Source organism: Phaenicophaeus curvirostris, chromosome 9, assembly GCF_032191515.1.
Source record: "Phaenicophaeus curvirostris isolate KB17595 chromosome 9, BPBGC_Pcur_1.0, whole genome shotgun sequence".
Classification (NCBI taxonomy): Eukaryota; Metazoa; Chordata; class Aves; order Cuculiformes; family Cuculidae; genus Phaenicophaeus; species Phaenicophaeus curvirostris.
In genome coordinates this window covers 35,481,479-35,496,088 of record NC_091400.1, presented here as the reverse complement: position 1 = coordinate 35,496,088, position 14,610 = coordinate 35,481,479, and the positions used below count along the sequence as shown (strand labels likewise).

Below are 14,610 nucleotides of genomic sequence, written 5' to 3'. Positions count from 1 at the left end.
GGAGCCAGTGGTCATGATCTGCAGTGTCTGCTATTGAATCTGTAGTTGCTTTTAGTTGTCTTGCTCGAACATAGAAGTACTTCACTGTGGTTTTGGCTGGTTGAATTGGGTGGGGCATTATTCATAATGAGATGAGTTCATGCTACCAGAAGGAGTGAGATATGGGCCTGCAATCACAAGTCAAATGATCACTTTGGCATAGCAAATTACTGCCTGCCACGTGGAAGCTCTAGACAAAGACATATCCAACTTTGCAGCTGGAAAGAGCTAGGAAAGTGCAGGTTGTCCTTTACTGCAGCTCTGCTGACAGACAGTGACATGTAACTTGCAATAAAACAATTGCTTTTTATCAAATACCCTTATCTGTGGAGGACCGTGTGGACTGAAGCAGTGAAAATGGGGTGAAGTTTGATTCTAGGTGCAAAGAGTAGTAACAAAAGGGAGTAGTGGCAAAGTTTTTCTTCTGTGCAGGTGGCTACAGGAGAGAGGGGGCTGGTTGTATTGGTTGATACAAGGACATTTTTGTGTTCCTGATGGGCTTGATTACATGAGAGTTCTGGTGGTGCAAAGAAGAAAATGGGGTGCCTTAGGTAATGTCCAAGCCATATCAGTAGGACCTTCTGCTGCGTGTTGCTTTTCTCCAGTCACACTTGCTGCACAGGCTGAGCTGGAACAAGTGTAGAGGAGAAAGGATTTGCTTTCCCTTAGCTACTCTACTCAATCCTGGATTGGGGCATTAAAAGCCTTTTGCTTGTTTTATCCTAGAAACATGAAAAATTAGAGGGAGTGTTTTCTTTCTGATAAACATCAGGGTGGAGAAGTTGTTAGAGTTAAAAGACAAGGTTGAAACAAGACTCAAGCCATAAATGATCTGCAGATGCCTTGGCAGTATCCTTGATCTTCTCTGTTCTCTTCCTGCAGATCGCTGGTTATTTTTCTCTCGTACCTCTTGACCAGAAGTACTGAAGGTTTCAACTACACTATGGACTGTTAAATGTGGTGCATGATGCAGAAATAAAAAGCTGAACTAAGAAGGAAAGTTTTCTGCCCTAGTACATAATGAAGTGTAGATATTTGTGCCTTTTCCCTCCCTTGTGGCTTTAGGTTGTGATGTTTGTTCATGAAAGCTTTCCATTCTCTTTGATTAATTCTAGCTGTGTGGTGGAGAAAACAGTTCTAGGTACAAAATAATTGCTGCTGGCAGAGTTAGCAAGTGGCAGATTGGTGAGGAGAGGAGTCTGAGGGAAGATTCTTCTGCGGAATTTTGCCCAAGTGATAGAAAAGAGGAAAAAGTGAGGCTGGGTGATTGAGCAACTGGCTGTAGCTCTAAGTAAGTTTTTCCAAGTCTCCCAGCTCTCCAAGACTTTTATTTTACTTCGTTTGTTAGTCATAAATCAGATCCCTCAGCACTGTGATTGAAATGTTGAGCTGCTTTGGATTCACAGATGTGATACAGGCGCCTTTTTGTGTTCATGTTTACAAGTGCCTTCAGGGATTTTGTTAATTTGTTTTTTTCTCTGCTGTTGTCGAGAGTCAAAACTTACAGAAAGTAGAGATTTTAGTGCTTGTTCTTAGTTCTGGGATGTTGGGAGTTGATATTTCCAGCTTTCCTGATTCTTGAAAAGCTGAGGATAGGAGGGATTTTGACCCTTCCAGCATTATTTCTCTCAAGTGTTATTTTGCTGCATGCAAGTTTGTTCTCGTGTGGCACAGCCTTCAGAGGACCAAGGTACTAATGTAGGTGTTGTGGGAGGAATCATGCACATCTAATGCTGGTTAAATTTCATTTCCAGGTGATGGAATATGAGAACAGGATCAGAGCCTACTCCACGCCAGACAAAATCTTCAGATACTTCGCTACTTTGAAAGTCATAAATGAGCACGGGGAATCAGAAGTTTTTATGACACCGCAGGATTTTGTGAGATCGATAACACCTAATGAAAAACAACCAGAAAGTGAGTGATGTGTGTGTAGTAATTTGAGAAACTATGATGTCAAAGTGGAATAAAGTCTACAGCCCGTGCCTGCCTGATGTTTAAGTTTCCCATCAGACAATTATGTTGTTGAGTACTGTTCTCATTATGTTGAGGTGGATGGCACAAAAGCAGGGTGCTGCCACAGTCAAAGTGGGGTGCTCAACCCACGCATTGTGGCGATGCAATGATGTGCAGGTGGATAACAGATATGTAACAAGTGCAGGAGACAAGGCAGGGAGCTACCAGTGCAGCCACACAGCAGTCAGACTGGTCTCTCCAGCATATTTAATATCAAAAGATTACCTTCAACTGAAACATTTTAGGAGCTATTAATGAATCTACAAAGTGGTGTTGCTTTGACAAGGAAGGCCTTAGAAACAAAGGGGTCCATCTCCACCAGCTTCAAATTCTCTGTGTACTGCAAGGAAGCACATCAGCTGTGGTACCTGTTGGGGTTTGGTAAGCAACAGGCAGGAGAGCAGACATTGTTTTTTCTTGTCTGGAAAGCTTTCTCCTAAGCATTTGGTAAGGGGTTGGGTTTTGTGGGGTGGCAGGAGGGTTTTGACTATCTTCTGTTTTGAAGGAGATTCATGTTTTGTGTGAGACATGGGAAATCGGGTTTCTTGATCTCCCACAGTATCTCAAAGAGTGAAGCAGCATTTTGTCAAACTAAAACTCCTATTCTCTCTGCAGGCACTAATGAAGAACTACAGCCCCCAAATTTTAACTTTTTGAGAGTGGGTTTTATGTACAAACTGTGAAACTGCCTTGATGTTTTATGTGACAGCTACTAAATACATACCACGTAGGCTTGTCCTTGGAAAACAACAATATGGAGCATGTTCAGGAGGGAAGAAAAACAATCCTGGCATTAGTGCTAAAGCATGTTGGTGAATTGATCTTCAGCTTTTCATCAAGTCCTGAAATTGCCTGTAGTTTTTATATGAATAACATGATATCGTCTTCAGTGAAGAAATAGTTTGAGCAATAAGCAGAAGATAAATTTTCATAGGTGCTGAAATTGTGTGTTGCTATCTTGTCTAGCTGAAGCTGAAATTAGGACTTGGAAAAGCAACATCGGTTGATTGAGTGCGAGTCTTCCCATGGAGGTCTTTTGTGTGTGTGTGTCAGCCAGCTGAAAATAGAAAGCGTCCTGTGTTTAAGAAATCTGATTCTCTTTTACTTCTTCTGAGTAATAGATGTGCTTGGCAGATTTTAAAGAGTGCACAGAACATAGGTGGAAGAGTTCTCAGAAAATACCTGCTTTGGAGACAAGTAAAGGTGAATAATGGGAAATAATTTGTCGGTCTTGGTCACTAACTTTCCATTTTAACTATTATTATCCTGGTTATGTGAGCAGCTTAAGTGGCCCCTGTGAAGGCTGTGGTGCATTTAAGTGCCTGCAAATGCTGCTTTCAGTGACACAAAGCAGCCTGTAAGGGAAGAAAATTGCTCTAGTGATACTTACAGGTGCTCTTGGAAAGCGGAATGAGATGGAAATTGAGCTTTGGATGCCCATCAGCTGGCAAAGCAGGAGCATGGGCATCTTATATCTTGTTGGTTTGAAAATCTTTCCTAAGGACCATTACTGTCATGAGCTTGCTTCTAGACAAAGCTGCTGCTAGTGTGGTTGTTCCTTACGAGCATTGTACTTCATGACAATCACAGTTAATGGATTTTTTTAGTACATAATGAACAGTAGAAGAGTAAAACACTTAATGCTACAGTAAAGTCAAACCAGCCATAACCTTCTTCCCGAATGCTTTAAAAGCTGGTAGTAAAAAAAAAAAAAAAAAAGTCTGATTTAAAAACCAGAAATTAAAGACGAAGAGTGCTACCTGCTGGCCGGTTTATTCCTACACTTTACATCTGTTCCATGTTTCTGACTCATAGGGTAATCTAGATTATAGATTACTAAGGAAATGCCAGGGCTGCTTTCTCCCTTAGTCATGACATGGATGCGCCCCCAGCCAGGCGTCTGGGGCTCCCTGCCTTCCTCCCAGGGAGCTCCATCCTTCCTGTAGTGACGTAGCCCTGAATGCTCCTTGGAAATCTCCTTCAGGTATTGATGTAGCCCACTGTAATCACAACAGCTAGGTAGGTTAATGCTTGGGCTGAATTATGGCTTACTTTCTGCAGTATTATTGACTCCAGGGTTCTCCATGAGTGGTATTTGTTAAAAGGTTTTTGCAGCCAAAGCAATCGCCTTCTGGTCCTGTGAATTAATACAGTCCTGCATAAGCAGTCCAAGACATGAGCAGGGGATGCTCTGAATGCTGAAGGTGCTGATCGTAATTTCAGTGAGTACCTTATTGTTAATGTGTCTGCTCTTTTATGGAGAGAAAATACTGTTGAAGGTAGCTGATACAGAGAGATGAGGTATCTCAGTCCTGTTATATTTATTTTTAAACTGCTAATCTACTGCGAGGGATCGTATCCCTGATTCATTTTTATGCATTACATAGGGGAACGTTTGATTTATTGTCAGTAAAGCATCTACTGAATTGTAGGCTGCTTTTTGCTATGTTAGGGAAAACGAATGCCAATTCATTAGCTCCTGTAGATTGCTTTCTCTTAATAGTTCAGTAAAGCTTTCTGCTGCAGCTTTCCCAGGCAGGCAAACTGTGCTTAAGGTGTGACGCATTCTTGCTGAGCTTGGAAGTATCTGTCAGAATAAGCCAAAGAATGGCTTTAAACTTGGAAGCTGCTTAAAAAAAATAAAATTAAAAAAAATAAAAAAATTCTTTATGTGCTATCTGGAAACTCCAAGTGCCAACAGAAGCGTGGGCAGTGATATCTGCTCTGTGCAGTCCTGTCTTGTTTTGTCCCTCTCACCTTCTCTGGTGCCCAAGAGGCAGCTTGTCTCTAAGGCTGGATGAGCAGAGATTGTTGCTTTGTACCTGGTGCTTGCTTGGTACCCCAGACCAGCTTAAATTACTGCCTTTCAGTCTCCCGTGGGAAGGGTAAGGGCTTGCAAAAACGATGTTTTGGTTGTTGCAGCTCTTCAAAGAAGGCATGGGCTGTTGCTGAAAAAGGTGTATGAAGCCATGATGCTTCACAGGAGCTGTAATCCCGTGCTCCAGAGTTGCAGGATGTTGCTGCTGCTCTCTCTCTGTAGTCCTGCATAGCTACTGGCCTATCTCAAAGTTTCCAAGTGCTTGGTCCTGCTTGGTGGTCTGCCAAGTCCTCCTCCCTTTCTTAGCCTCCGAGTTCCTTCTGTTTCCACAAGTTTTTCTGTTTCCGTCCTGTATTGGTTGTTCTTGGGGGAAGCAAGTACTTTAGGGCACCTTGCGCTGCAAAGGAGCTGTGGCAAGCTAAGCCAGTGCCAGGTTTCTGGGGGCCTTTGTAGTAAGGATTAAAAGAAATAAAAATAGGCTTCATATCTAGTCACAGCATGCTGTAACAAAGGCAGGTTATGTCCAAACCAGTCTTGCTCTCAATTCTAGTGTTAACCTCTCTGGTTAACCCAAACTCCTGCTACATGAATGAGACCATTAAAGTCTTTTCAAAGCTCAGCCAAAAGCAACAGTTGTACCCCTGCAGCCTCTGTGTACAGGACAGTGTTGGAGGATGGGAACTGTGAAGGATGGAGTTGATGCCTGGTGACTCAATCAGACGGAATAGCTTGATTCTCAGTTTTTAAATGCTGGGGGGTCTTAATTAGCTGAGCACCAGCTGGGTTCTGGATTGCTGCAATGCTCGAATGATTATTTGTTATTTTTAGTTAATCTTCTGTAGAACCGGCAGTCATGAGCTGTGACAAGCGCTCACCTGGTCTGTTGGGGAGAAGGAGGACTCACTAGGCTTGTACAGGTTCCTACATTTGTGCCAAGTATTTGACTGGGATATTAAGGCCCGTAAGGAAACCAGAGGTGCTGGACTTGCCTTCTGGGTTTTTTTATGGGGACTTATTTCTGTATTCTTCCTGGAATATATCTGCTAGTGAGGTCTTCAGGGAGTGGTTGTCAGTAAGAAGGGGAGGTAACTTGGTGCTTATCTTCCAGAACCAGGAAAGTTAATAGATGTGGGTTTTTTTTCTGTAAAAAATGTCATTCCTAAGCAGGGATCATCCAGTTTGTCATGCCTGATGTGCGAACCCAGGAACCCCTAGCTAAGGAGGAGCAGCAAGAGGTGCATCTACACATACACTTACGTGTGGTAGTCACAGAATTACATAATCCCAGAACTGTCAGAGTTGGAAGGGCCCTTTGGAGCTCATCCAGTCCAACTCCCCTCTGGTAAAGCAGGGTCACCTTGAACAGGTTGCACATGAATGTGTCCTGGTAGGTGTGAATATCTCCAGTGAAGGAGACTCTGCAGCCTCTCTGGGCTGCCTGTTCCAGTGCTCCATCACCCTCATGGGGAAGAAGCTTTTCCTCATGTTCAGGGGAACTTCCCATGTGCCAGTTTGTGCCCCTTGCCCCTTGTCCTGTCGCTGGGCACCACTGAACAGAGTCTGGCCCCATCCTCCTGACTCCTGACATTCAAATATTGATCAGCATTGACGAGATTCCCCTCACGGAAGAGTCATCAGAAGAAACAAATGATTAGAGCTTCCAGTACAGAAGAGGGGTTGGTATGGATGATGTGCATTCACAACATGTCTTGTAGAGAGTCTGACTGGCCTGTTGGGGGCAGGGAGGTAGATGAGGACAAGGTAGTTCTTGAAGAAAACGATTCTGGAATTTAACACAAACCTGAATGTGTTGCCCACCTGAGAAAACTCAGGCAGTTCACTATTTGCTCGCCAATTACATTTTGAATTCAGGCATTAATAGTCATACAAAAATCAGAAGCTGGGTTGCAGCTCTGGAGGGGTAAGAAAACATAGTCCAGCATTCTCTCCTCCCATAATGTAGCATGTTGTGCATGGTTAGCAGGCTCTTCCTCAGTCTTTGGTAATTAGCCCTTTTGCTCATCTACTTGCAAGAAAAAAGAGTACATCTTGTATATTGAGCAACAGGAGAGGAAAAGCAGATAATGAGTAAATGTTACCCAAATAATGTGAAAAATCTGACAAGAGTATAAAGACTGGAAGGAGTTGAAAAGATTTTTCTGTCAGTGGAAAACTGCTGGCATCCCAGAGGAAATCATGATGGTTTCTAATATCTCAACTAATCTCAACTATGTTCTTGGCATAATATAATTTTTCTGGAAGCCCGTTTGGTACATAGTTTTCATAACTGCAATCTATCATCTGTTGCCCCTGGCTGCCTTTTTTTTTATACAGGATAATATGAAGAGTTTAGTAATTGTTTAGATGTTTATCAAGCTGGTAATTAGCTAGCTTTGAGGGATCTGTGGCATGTATGTTTTTGTTAATCAATAGAAATATAATAAGCATTTGACTTTAGATTTGATTAGAGCTGAACAAGAGTAACAGTAGGTTATGCTATGGTTTTTTTCCTTTAAATAAGTAGTTCCTTCTGAATTAAAACATCCTCTCCACCCCAAAAATAAAGTAGTAAATGCAGAGAATACGGTTCTCCTGTTGAACACTTTTTTTCTATGTTGTGGCAGACGGTGAGTGTAAGTCACCTTGATTTATCTTGAAACATTTTTATTTTGGAGTTCTGTGAAGGTACCCTCACGTGAATAAGAGTGGAGGCCTTTATTCTTGGTATTGGTGAGTGAAATAACGCTTGGAGCGATGCTGCTTGCTTAGCTACTCCTCGGCAGTGCTGCTGTTTCTTTTGGTCCCTCATGTGATACTTCAGTTGGTATCAGAATCTGGAGGTGTAGTACCTAGTGATACTTAAAGATAATAAGTATACTAGCAATGCCCAGCAGATTTGGAAGTTGTTGCAGGTCCTTACTGCTGAAGGTGAGCAGTGCAACACTCTTAGCTGGATGAGCAAGAGGGGCTTTGATAATCCAGCTGTGTAGCAAAAAGTGAGGTGTTGTGCGGTGTTTCATGTCAATGAAAGGCACGTTCTGGGCAGGTCGTGGTGAAAGCTCTGGGTTTGTTCAAGCAGGAGCAAGCACCAAAGCCCAGCTGCTCTGGGTGGTCACTGTGCGTTCTGGAGTATTTGTGGTGTGCTGCCTTTTTGTCCCAGGGAGGCTTCCTGAGGCAAATGTTTCTAGATTGCATTGCTGTCTCTAGTGAAGGAAATCCTTTAATCCATTCCTGGGAGAACAGTATTATAGCCCCCGCTTTACACTGAAAGGTGGAAAAGCCCTTTTTAACTTATAACATGCCTATTAGCTTGTGTTCCCGCAGGTCGTTAGCAATAGCCCAGGCAGAGAATATTTGTTTTTTGAGTGTATCGCTTACTGACCATCCTGGGGTGGCTTTAACTTAGCACACCGCTTTTTGAATAAGAGAGATGTAATAACTAACATTCGTTCCTTTCCTTGTTCAGATGTCGTTGTCCTCATTCATTGGAGTGTTTCCATTAGCTCTCCAGCCTACACAAATGCTCAATTGCTATTGTAACATTTTGGAGGAAAAGGCTTTTGAGGGTTTTATGTTGTATAAAAAAAGAAATGACAACATAAGCACTAGGCAACAGTAGTCCCTCTTTTTTCTTGTTTTCCTTTTGTCAGCTTCTAAGATTAAAGACTTGTAGAAAGACGCGTAACTAAGTCCATAAAAAGAAAAGAAACTGTATTGGAAAAAGGAAGACCATATGCCTTGAATATGTAAATGCCCTTTTTCAGCTTTTGGATTGGCTTTTTCTGCTGGGAGCTCTGGTACTGGAACTTTATAGAGGGACATTAGGAGTGCAGCCTAGTTAATGCAGCAGAGAAGTGACAAAATTGTGCTGCATTCTCTCCTTCATCTCCAAGACCTGCATAAACCAGGGTTATGTGTTTTGCTTCTTGTCTGATGCAGTTGTGTAGAAGGAGGCTGACATGGTGTGGGTAATAACTACATTTCTGTCATGGCTACAGTGCTGGCAGCAGTTTCTTCAGCAGATAATTCAATGCTCAGAGCTCTTAAGCTCAAGGAGAGACCTGGCAGCTTCTACACCTGCTGGGAGGATTTAGACTGAGTTACAGAAAGCAATGTGCAAGTCAAGGTCCATAGCTCTGTTCCTCACTTGAATAGTTTCAGGTTACCCAGATGCTTTGTTTTTCCCTGTCTCTGTTACATGCCATAGCAATCAAGGAAACGCATGGAAACCAACGTCTCTACTTAGGTGAATGAGGCTGGACCAAACCCCAGTCTGGAGGAAACTACTCTGTATTCACAACTTCTGACTTCACCACTGTGTTTCTCTTTCGCTGACTCCATTGTTGCTGTAATTTATTGCTGTTAACTCTTGTGGTGCTTCTTTGTGCCCTCCAATAATCACCTCCATTGCCTCCCCTTTTGCCAACCTCCTGTTACTTCTGTGGAGAGCACAATGTTTATAATATAATGCTAGCCTCTTCCTTTACTACAGGTGTTGGTATTCTGCATTTTTAGATGTTATTTGGCTGGTTTTAGTGATTTTTCTATATTTATGTACAGGTTAGTGTATATGTTATTATTTTGTATATAAATATTTTCTCTATTTAGAGATAGATATTGTATTTATTCTATGTATATATGTAAAAGAAACCAATTGTTAGTTCATCTTTCCTTGCTGTTCATCCCATTCATTTTGGGCCTCCATTGAAACCTCTTTGCTTTCCCAATAGTAGTGTCCAGTTGCAAGGGGGTGGGATGCAAGCATATTTTTTTAGCTTTCCGTGAGTATGTGTGTAACGTTGGGCTGTCAGAGAGATGTCCTACAGTGCTATTACCTGGCATAGGAACAGGTGGTGTGCTTGAGAAATGACTTTATGACACATGGGCATAAAGCTAAGTTCAGCTTAGTGGTCAGCGTCCAGACGGATGGTTAGGGGCGAGCTCTGAACAGATAACACATCTCTGGTACAATAAGCATGTTTATTAAATGAATCCTACCTCTAAATGTGACCATTCTTACTGTACTCCATTTAGACCTGCAACTTGGAGGACAAAATTCTTCAGAAGATTATTCAAGTCTGAAAATGAGTATGAATATGCACTTTTCATTCTATTGTCAGACACACAAAAGGCTGAGAAGGTGCTTTCTGGCTTGAATATCCACAAATCCAGAAAGCTTTCTGACAAATTGCCTTGACTGTGGAAATTAATGACGGGAGTTTTAGCTGTGTTGGTTCAGAAAGGTTGAGGAGGTCACCCTGGAGAAATTAATAACTCGATTTTCTGCACTGTAACTATTATGAACCGTACCAGTAGATGGGAAGTGGTTTATTATCCTCCTTCACAAGGAAGTGATGCAGCAGGCATGGGAGAGGTTTTATTTTGGTTTTTTATCTGTTTTTTTTTCCTAATGAAAATTGAAATGAGGATGTGACAGTTATCGTAAACTGTGGCAGAAAATGCACAGGACGTAGTTTTTCTGAAGGGTTTTATTCTTCAGAGAACTGAAAACTGGCCCATGCTCTCCTGAGTTACTGGAAGAGCTCAGTTTGAGTTCTGCTCAGTCTTCTTTCAGAGTGCATCTTCCCAGCATTGGATTGCAAAGCTCAGATAATTAATCTTCCTGAATATTTCTGTTATCTTGCTTATATGTGCATTCATCAGTGTCTGTATAGCCTGCAGGTTGGACAGAGCCCTAACTCTGCAAATACTGGGATTCTTTTTCCCTCTCTTAAAGATAAAAAAAATGTTCTGTGTTGGTATGAGAAATTGAATTTACTAGTATAAATAACCCATCTCCCTGCCTTTCTCAAAAATGTCCCTCTAGCTATAGTGCTCACCACCTTCTGATTGCAGCTACAACTTATCTTCTTTGCAAACCTATTTACAAGCAGTTTCATACTAAAATATGAACAAGTTTTGGATTTACTTGAGGATATCTCAATTATGGGAACAGTTCTTTGGTTTGCCATTTGTGAGCCATTCAAAAGCTGTTATTAAAAACAATAAGAGTTTTATGAACATGCATTTACATGAGGCATCATCGGTGAAACGTTTGCCTGGTAATAGTGCAGAAATCTTCAACAGCGTATTTCAGGCTCTTGAGAGATGCTGGGCACTGTAGTCTTGTTGTCCCTGATAGGAGGAGGTTTTCTTCTCGGATGCCACACATTTGTTGTCTTTCCTGATGAAAATATAATGTGTAAAATGTACAAAGCCAGGAAAATTTCCCTTCTCTGTCTTTATACATCCTACTAATGTTAATCAGACAGTGTATTTTACTTTCTAATCCCCACTCAAACAGAAGACCAATGAAATGCTTGCTTCTATATTCCAAGAGCACTTTTTAACTATCTTTTTTTTTTTTTTCCAGACCTGGGCCTGGATCAATTTATAGTAAAACGCTATGATGGGAAGGTGAGCACATTCAACTTTCAATTATATGTTATTCAATGGTTTTTTTAACCTAGAGTCCTTTAGTTATTACCTGAATATGGGTGTAAGATAGATGAGTATTTGCAGCATTCTCTTCTGAGATTTTTGTCGTTTAGTAGCATTGCAGTGCTTTTTATCTAAGGGCAGTCATTGAGAAAAAGTTCGTGGGTTCTGAGTGCTTTTTAAAGGGTTCTTATTTTAATGTTTACAGACACAATACTGCCTCTTTTTATGTACTACTCTTATATCTTCTTGTATACTTGTAATAAGTTGTATTCACATTTCCTTGCTGCCTTTTCATCTGTATGAGAGCCCATCAGCTTTCACCATTTCAGGGGAAACTCACTTGACCTTTCCCTTCCAGGCTCGTCTCCAGATTCCTAAAGGAAGGAGGCACTCTTGTGACTTTTATTTGCACCCCCAACGTGTACTTCCATTCCCATCAAATACTCTTCCTTCGCTCCCCTTTTGAGCCCTAGGTCCTCCCTGTGGCACTACGTGACTGTTCTGGATGTTTGTGCTATCACGATACATGTTGGTATAATGTCAAGGAAGCTCTGATCTAGTTTTGTCTAAGTGGAGCCACTCAACATCCTACCTGTTATTATACAAACCGGAGACACAATTAACCACTCTGTAAATCCCACTGCTGTGGAGGAATATAGTAAAAGCAGCTCTGGCCCTAGGGCTAGCAGCTCTTGTTGACTTCTTGATGCAGGTAACTGCAGATTAGTTAATTTTCTGGCATAGCACCATGTGCACATAATGGCACTCCAGCTTGTAGCAGTATTTTAATTCCATCTGCACTATCTGAAAATAAAACTTCTGTTTTTCCAAGGGGAAGTGAGCATCTGATCCCTTCACTGCTTAGTGATGTACCTGACATGTAGTGTCAGGGATTTCCAGAAAGCCTTGACAGTGGGAGGAAAAAAAGCCTTTTAAGTGTTATATAACCAGACAATGAACTAACATGTGCAGATCCCTGTCTTGTTTTGTAGTAAGTAGGGAAAGGTAAAGAAGGAAGATGATCAGATACCTGAGGTCCCTGTCGTTAGTGTTATATGAGCACTCTGGTTACCCAGGCAGCAGAGCAAGATTTTGCTTGAAAACAAACAATTGGAAAATAGTCTTTTGGCAGTTGGTTTTGACACCTAACACTATGAAGCATGTTGCGAACACTTGTTTTCCTCTTCCCCTGCCACAAACCCAATGTCTGTTTTTCATGATTCAAGAAAAAAAAATGAACAACAAAAAGAAAGTGCATACATTCTTTGCAAAATATGAAATGTTTCTCCCTTTGGTTTATGACAGTGTATTTTGCACCTGCTCACTTTCATCATTTTATCTTGTTAAGCTTTCTCGCTCATCCTTTAGGCTTTACTTAAGATTTATTTGTGGGGAAGAAGTGCCGAATCCCACACTATTTTTGCTAATTGTTCCTCTGTTCCTGAGCACTCTGCAGTCAGTTCCTATCGCTCATCAGACAGAAGATCCAAAGGCAACTCAACTTCTGTTGCTCTGTCCCTCAGCACTGAGAGGTTGAATTACAATGTGTTCAGATGTGACAGAGGCAGTTACTGGGTGTTCAAAACCCATGGTCAGTGTTTGAGCTATCATGCTTGACTGTGCATCATCATCTGTGCTGCTAGGTTCTTGCCATTCGGGATGGTGTGAACATCTCTGCTGGCTTAAGGATGGAGAACAGAGAGCCTTTTGCCTTTGCCTGATGCACTAACCATTTTTCACTCTGACCTGTAGAAGCATGGAATTGCTTTTTAGATGCTGGTGCTGTGCTTGGCTGTCTGTATGCTGCTGTTTGGATAATCTGAGAGTGAGGCAACAGATTTAGAGCACTGCAATGGACTTTTCTTTTTTTATTATCTTCTCCTGGGATGCCTGTTTTTTCCCCATTCTAATAACACTGTAGAAGCAGTTTGCTCTGTTGATAATGAAGAAATAGAGGTTCTTGTTTGCTTGGCTGTCTGCTTAGAGTCACCTTGGGGCTGGCTAAATCCAGTTGTGGCTATTAGGGCAGTAGTGATGTGCAGGTGAAAGGATAATTAGAGTGTGAAGTAAGTTGGTGTTGTCTCTCCCTTGGTAATGAAAGAGGCTGACAGTAGAGTGATCTGTCTGGTAGAATCTTGTCCTCATTCTATTGCTTGCTTTGGGTTGCAGTTTAAAAAACAACTGTCTTTGGTCAGTCAAACACCATCTGAGGTGCTGCAGTGCTCAGCCTACTCATTCAAGTTTCACTTGTGTAGTTGGCACCAAAGGACTAAACCCTTCTGCAGCTATTCCTCCTTGCCTCTTCCCAACTACATCTTCCTCTTGGATTATCAAAGCAACCTGGAGCTGACTTTCTGGTGTATTCCGTTTGTGTGCTGATAGAGCTGATGAGCTCAAGCAGAAGGGTGAGAGGTCCATCGTTTCCCGAAGCATCCTTACAAATGTCATGCAGAAGTAGTGGGACTTGTGGTACAAGTGTGTGTTCAAAAAGTAGTAGGCCTGTTCACTGGAGATTTCCTATGTTTTTAAGATGAAAGGAGTTTGTGAGCAGACACAAATGTGCTGTGATACTGAAAAGTACTGACAATCTGCTGGCTAGGTCCTAGCTGAATTAATTTCAGTTCCAAGCAGAGATGTATACCCAGGGTTACATGCAAGTAATAATTTAGAAGGAGATTCAGTTAAAAGACTAGAACCTTCTGTGCAGTCAGATGTATTTTAATTCCATAGTACAAACTATGTTTAAATTATCAGTGTGAATTCTGAGCATGTGTGTTTGAGATTGAAGTGCTTACAGCATTAGTAAGCAGATGTATGAGCTGCTCTTTTCACAGAATTAATTTTGTTTATATAAAACTACCATAAAAACAATGAATAGGCTGTAATGCCATGATCAGGACTGGTTTTGCCAAAGGATTTTGTGGAGTGATGTGCCTCTGTATTGTAATTTTGTTGGGTTTCTGAAGGATTTTGCTGTGTGTGTGACTGAATGCTACAGTGAGAACACCTGGTTTTTTTTTTTTTCTTCCTGCCTCTTGTTTTTCCTAGTAAAGAAGAGCTGGTGGAGAAGGAGGTAAATGGCTACTGCCTTACGAGTGGGAATGAGGCTGCTGTAATTTGAGCCCAAATCCTTTTTCTTCACTCATTACGAGACCAAGAACCCTGGAGACATTCATCCAGCAAAACCCCTTGGTCGAATCTGTTTGCTAATGTGAACTTACACTGATTTACTGAGCCTGTTAACTTAGAAGGATACTCAGTACTTTCTCTAGCTTAGATGCAGTGAGAACAGGTGA

At 41.6% G+C, this 14,610-nt stretch overlaps 1 protein-coding gene across 3 annotated transcripts in view; it reads left to right on the top strand.

Annotated features, from left to right (window-relative positions):
• Positions 1-14,610, top strand: part of MICU1 (mitochondrial calcium uptake 1) — a 98,576-nt gene that overhangs the window by 31,903 nt on the left and 52,063 nt on the right. For all 3 annotated transcript variants that reach the window (XM_069863914.1, XM_069863917.1, XM_069863915.1), the window contains exons 4-5: positions 1,794-1,956; positions 11,247-11,290. In XM_069863914.1, the coding sequence (XP_069720015.1) occupies positions 1,794-1,956; positions 11,247-11,290 (207 nt within the window). The remainder of the gene's footprint in view (positions 1-1,793; positions 1,957-11,246; positions 11,291-14,610) is intronic.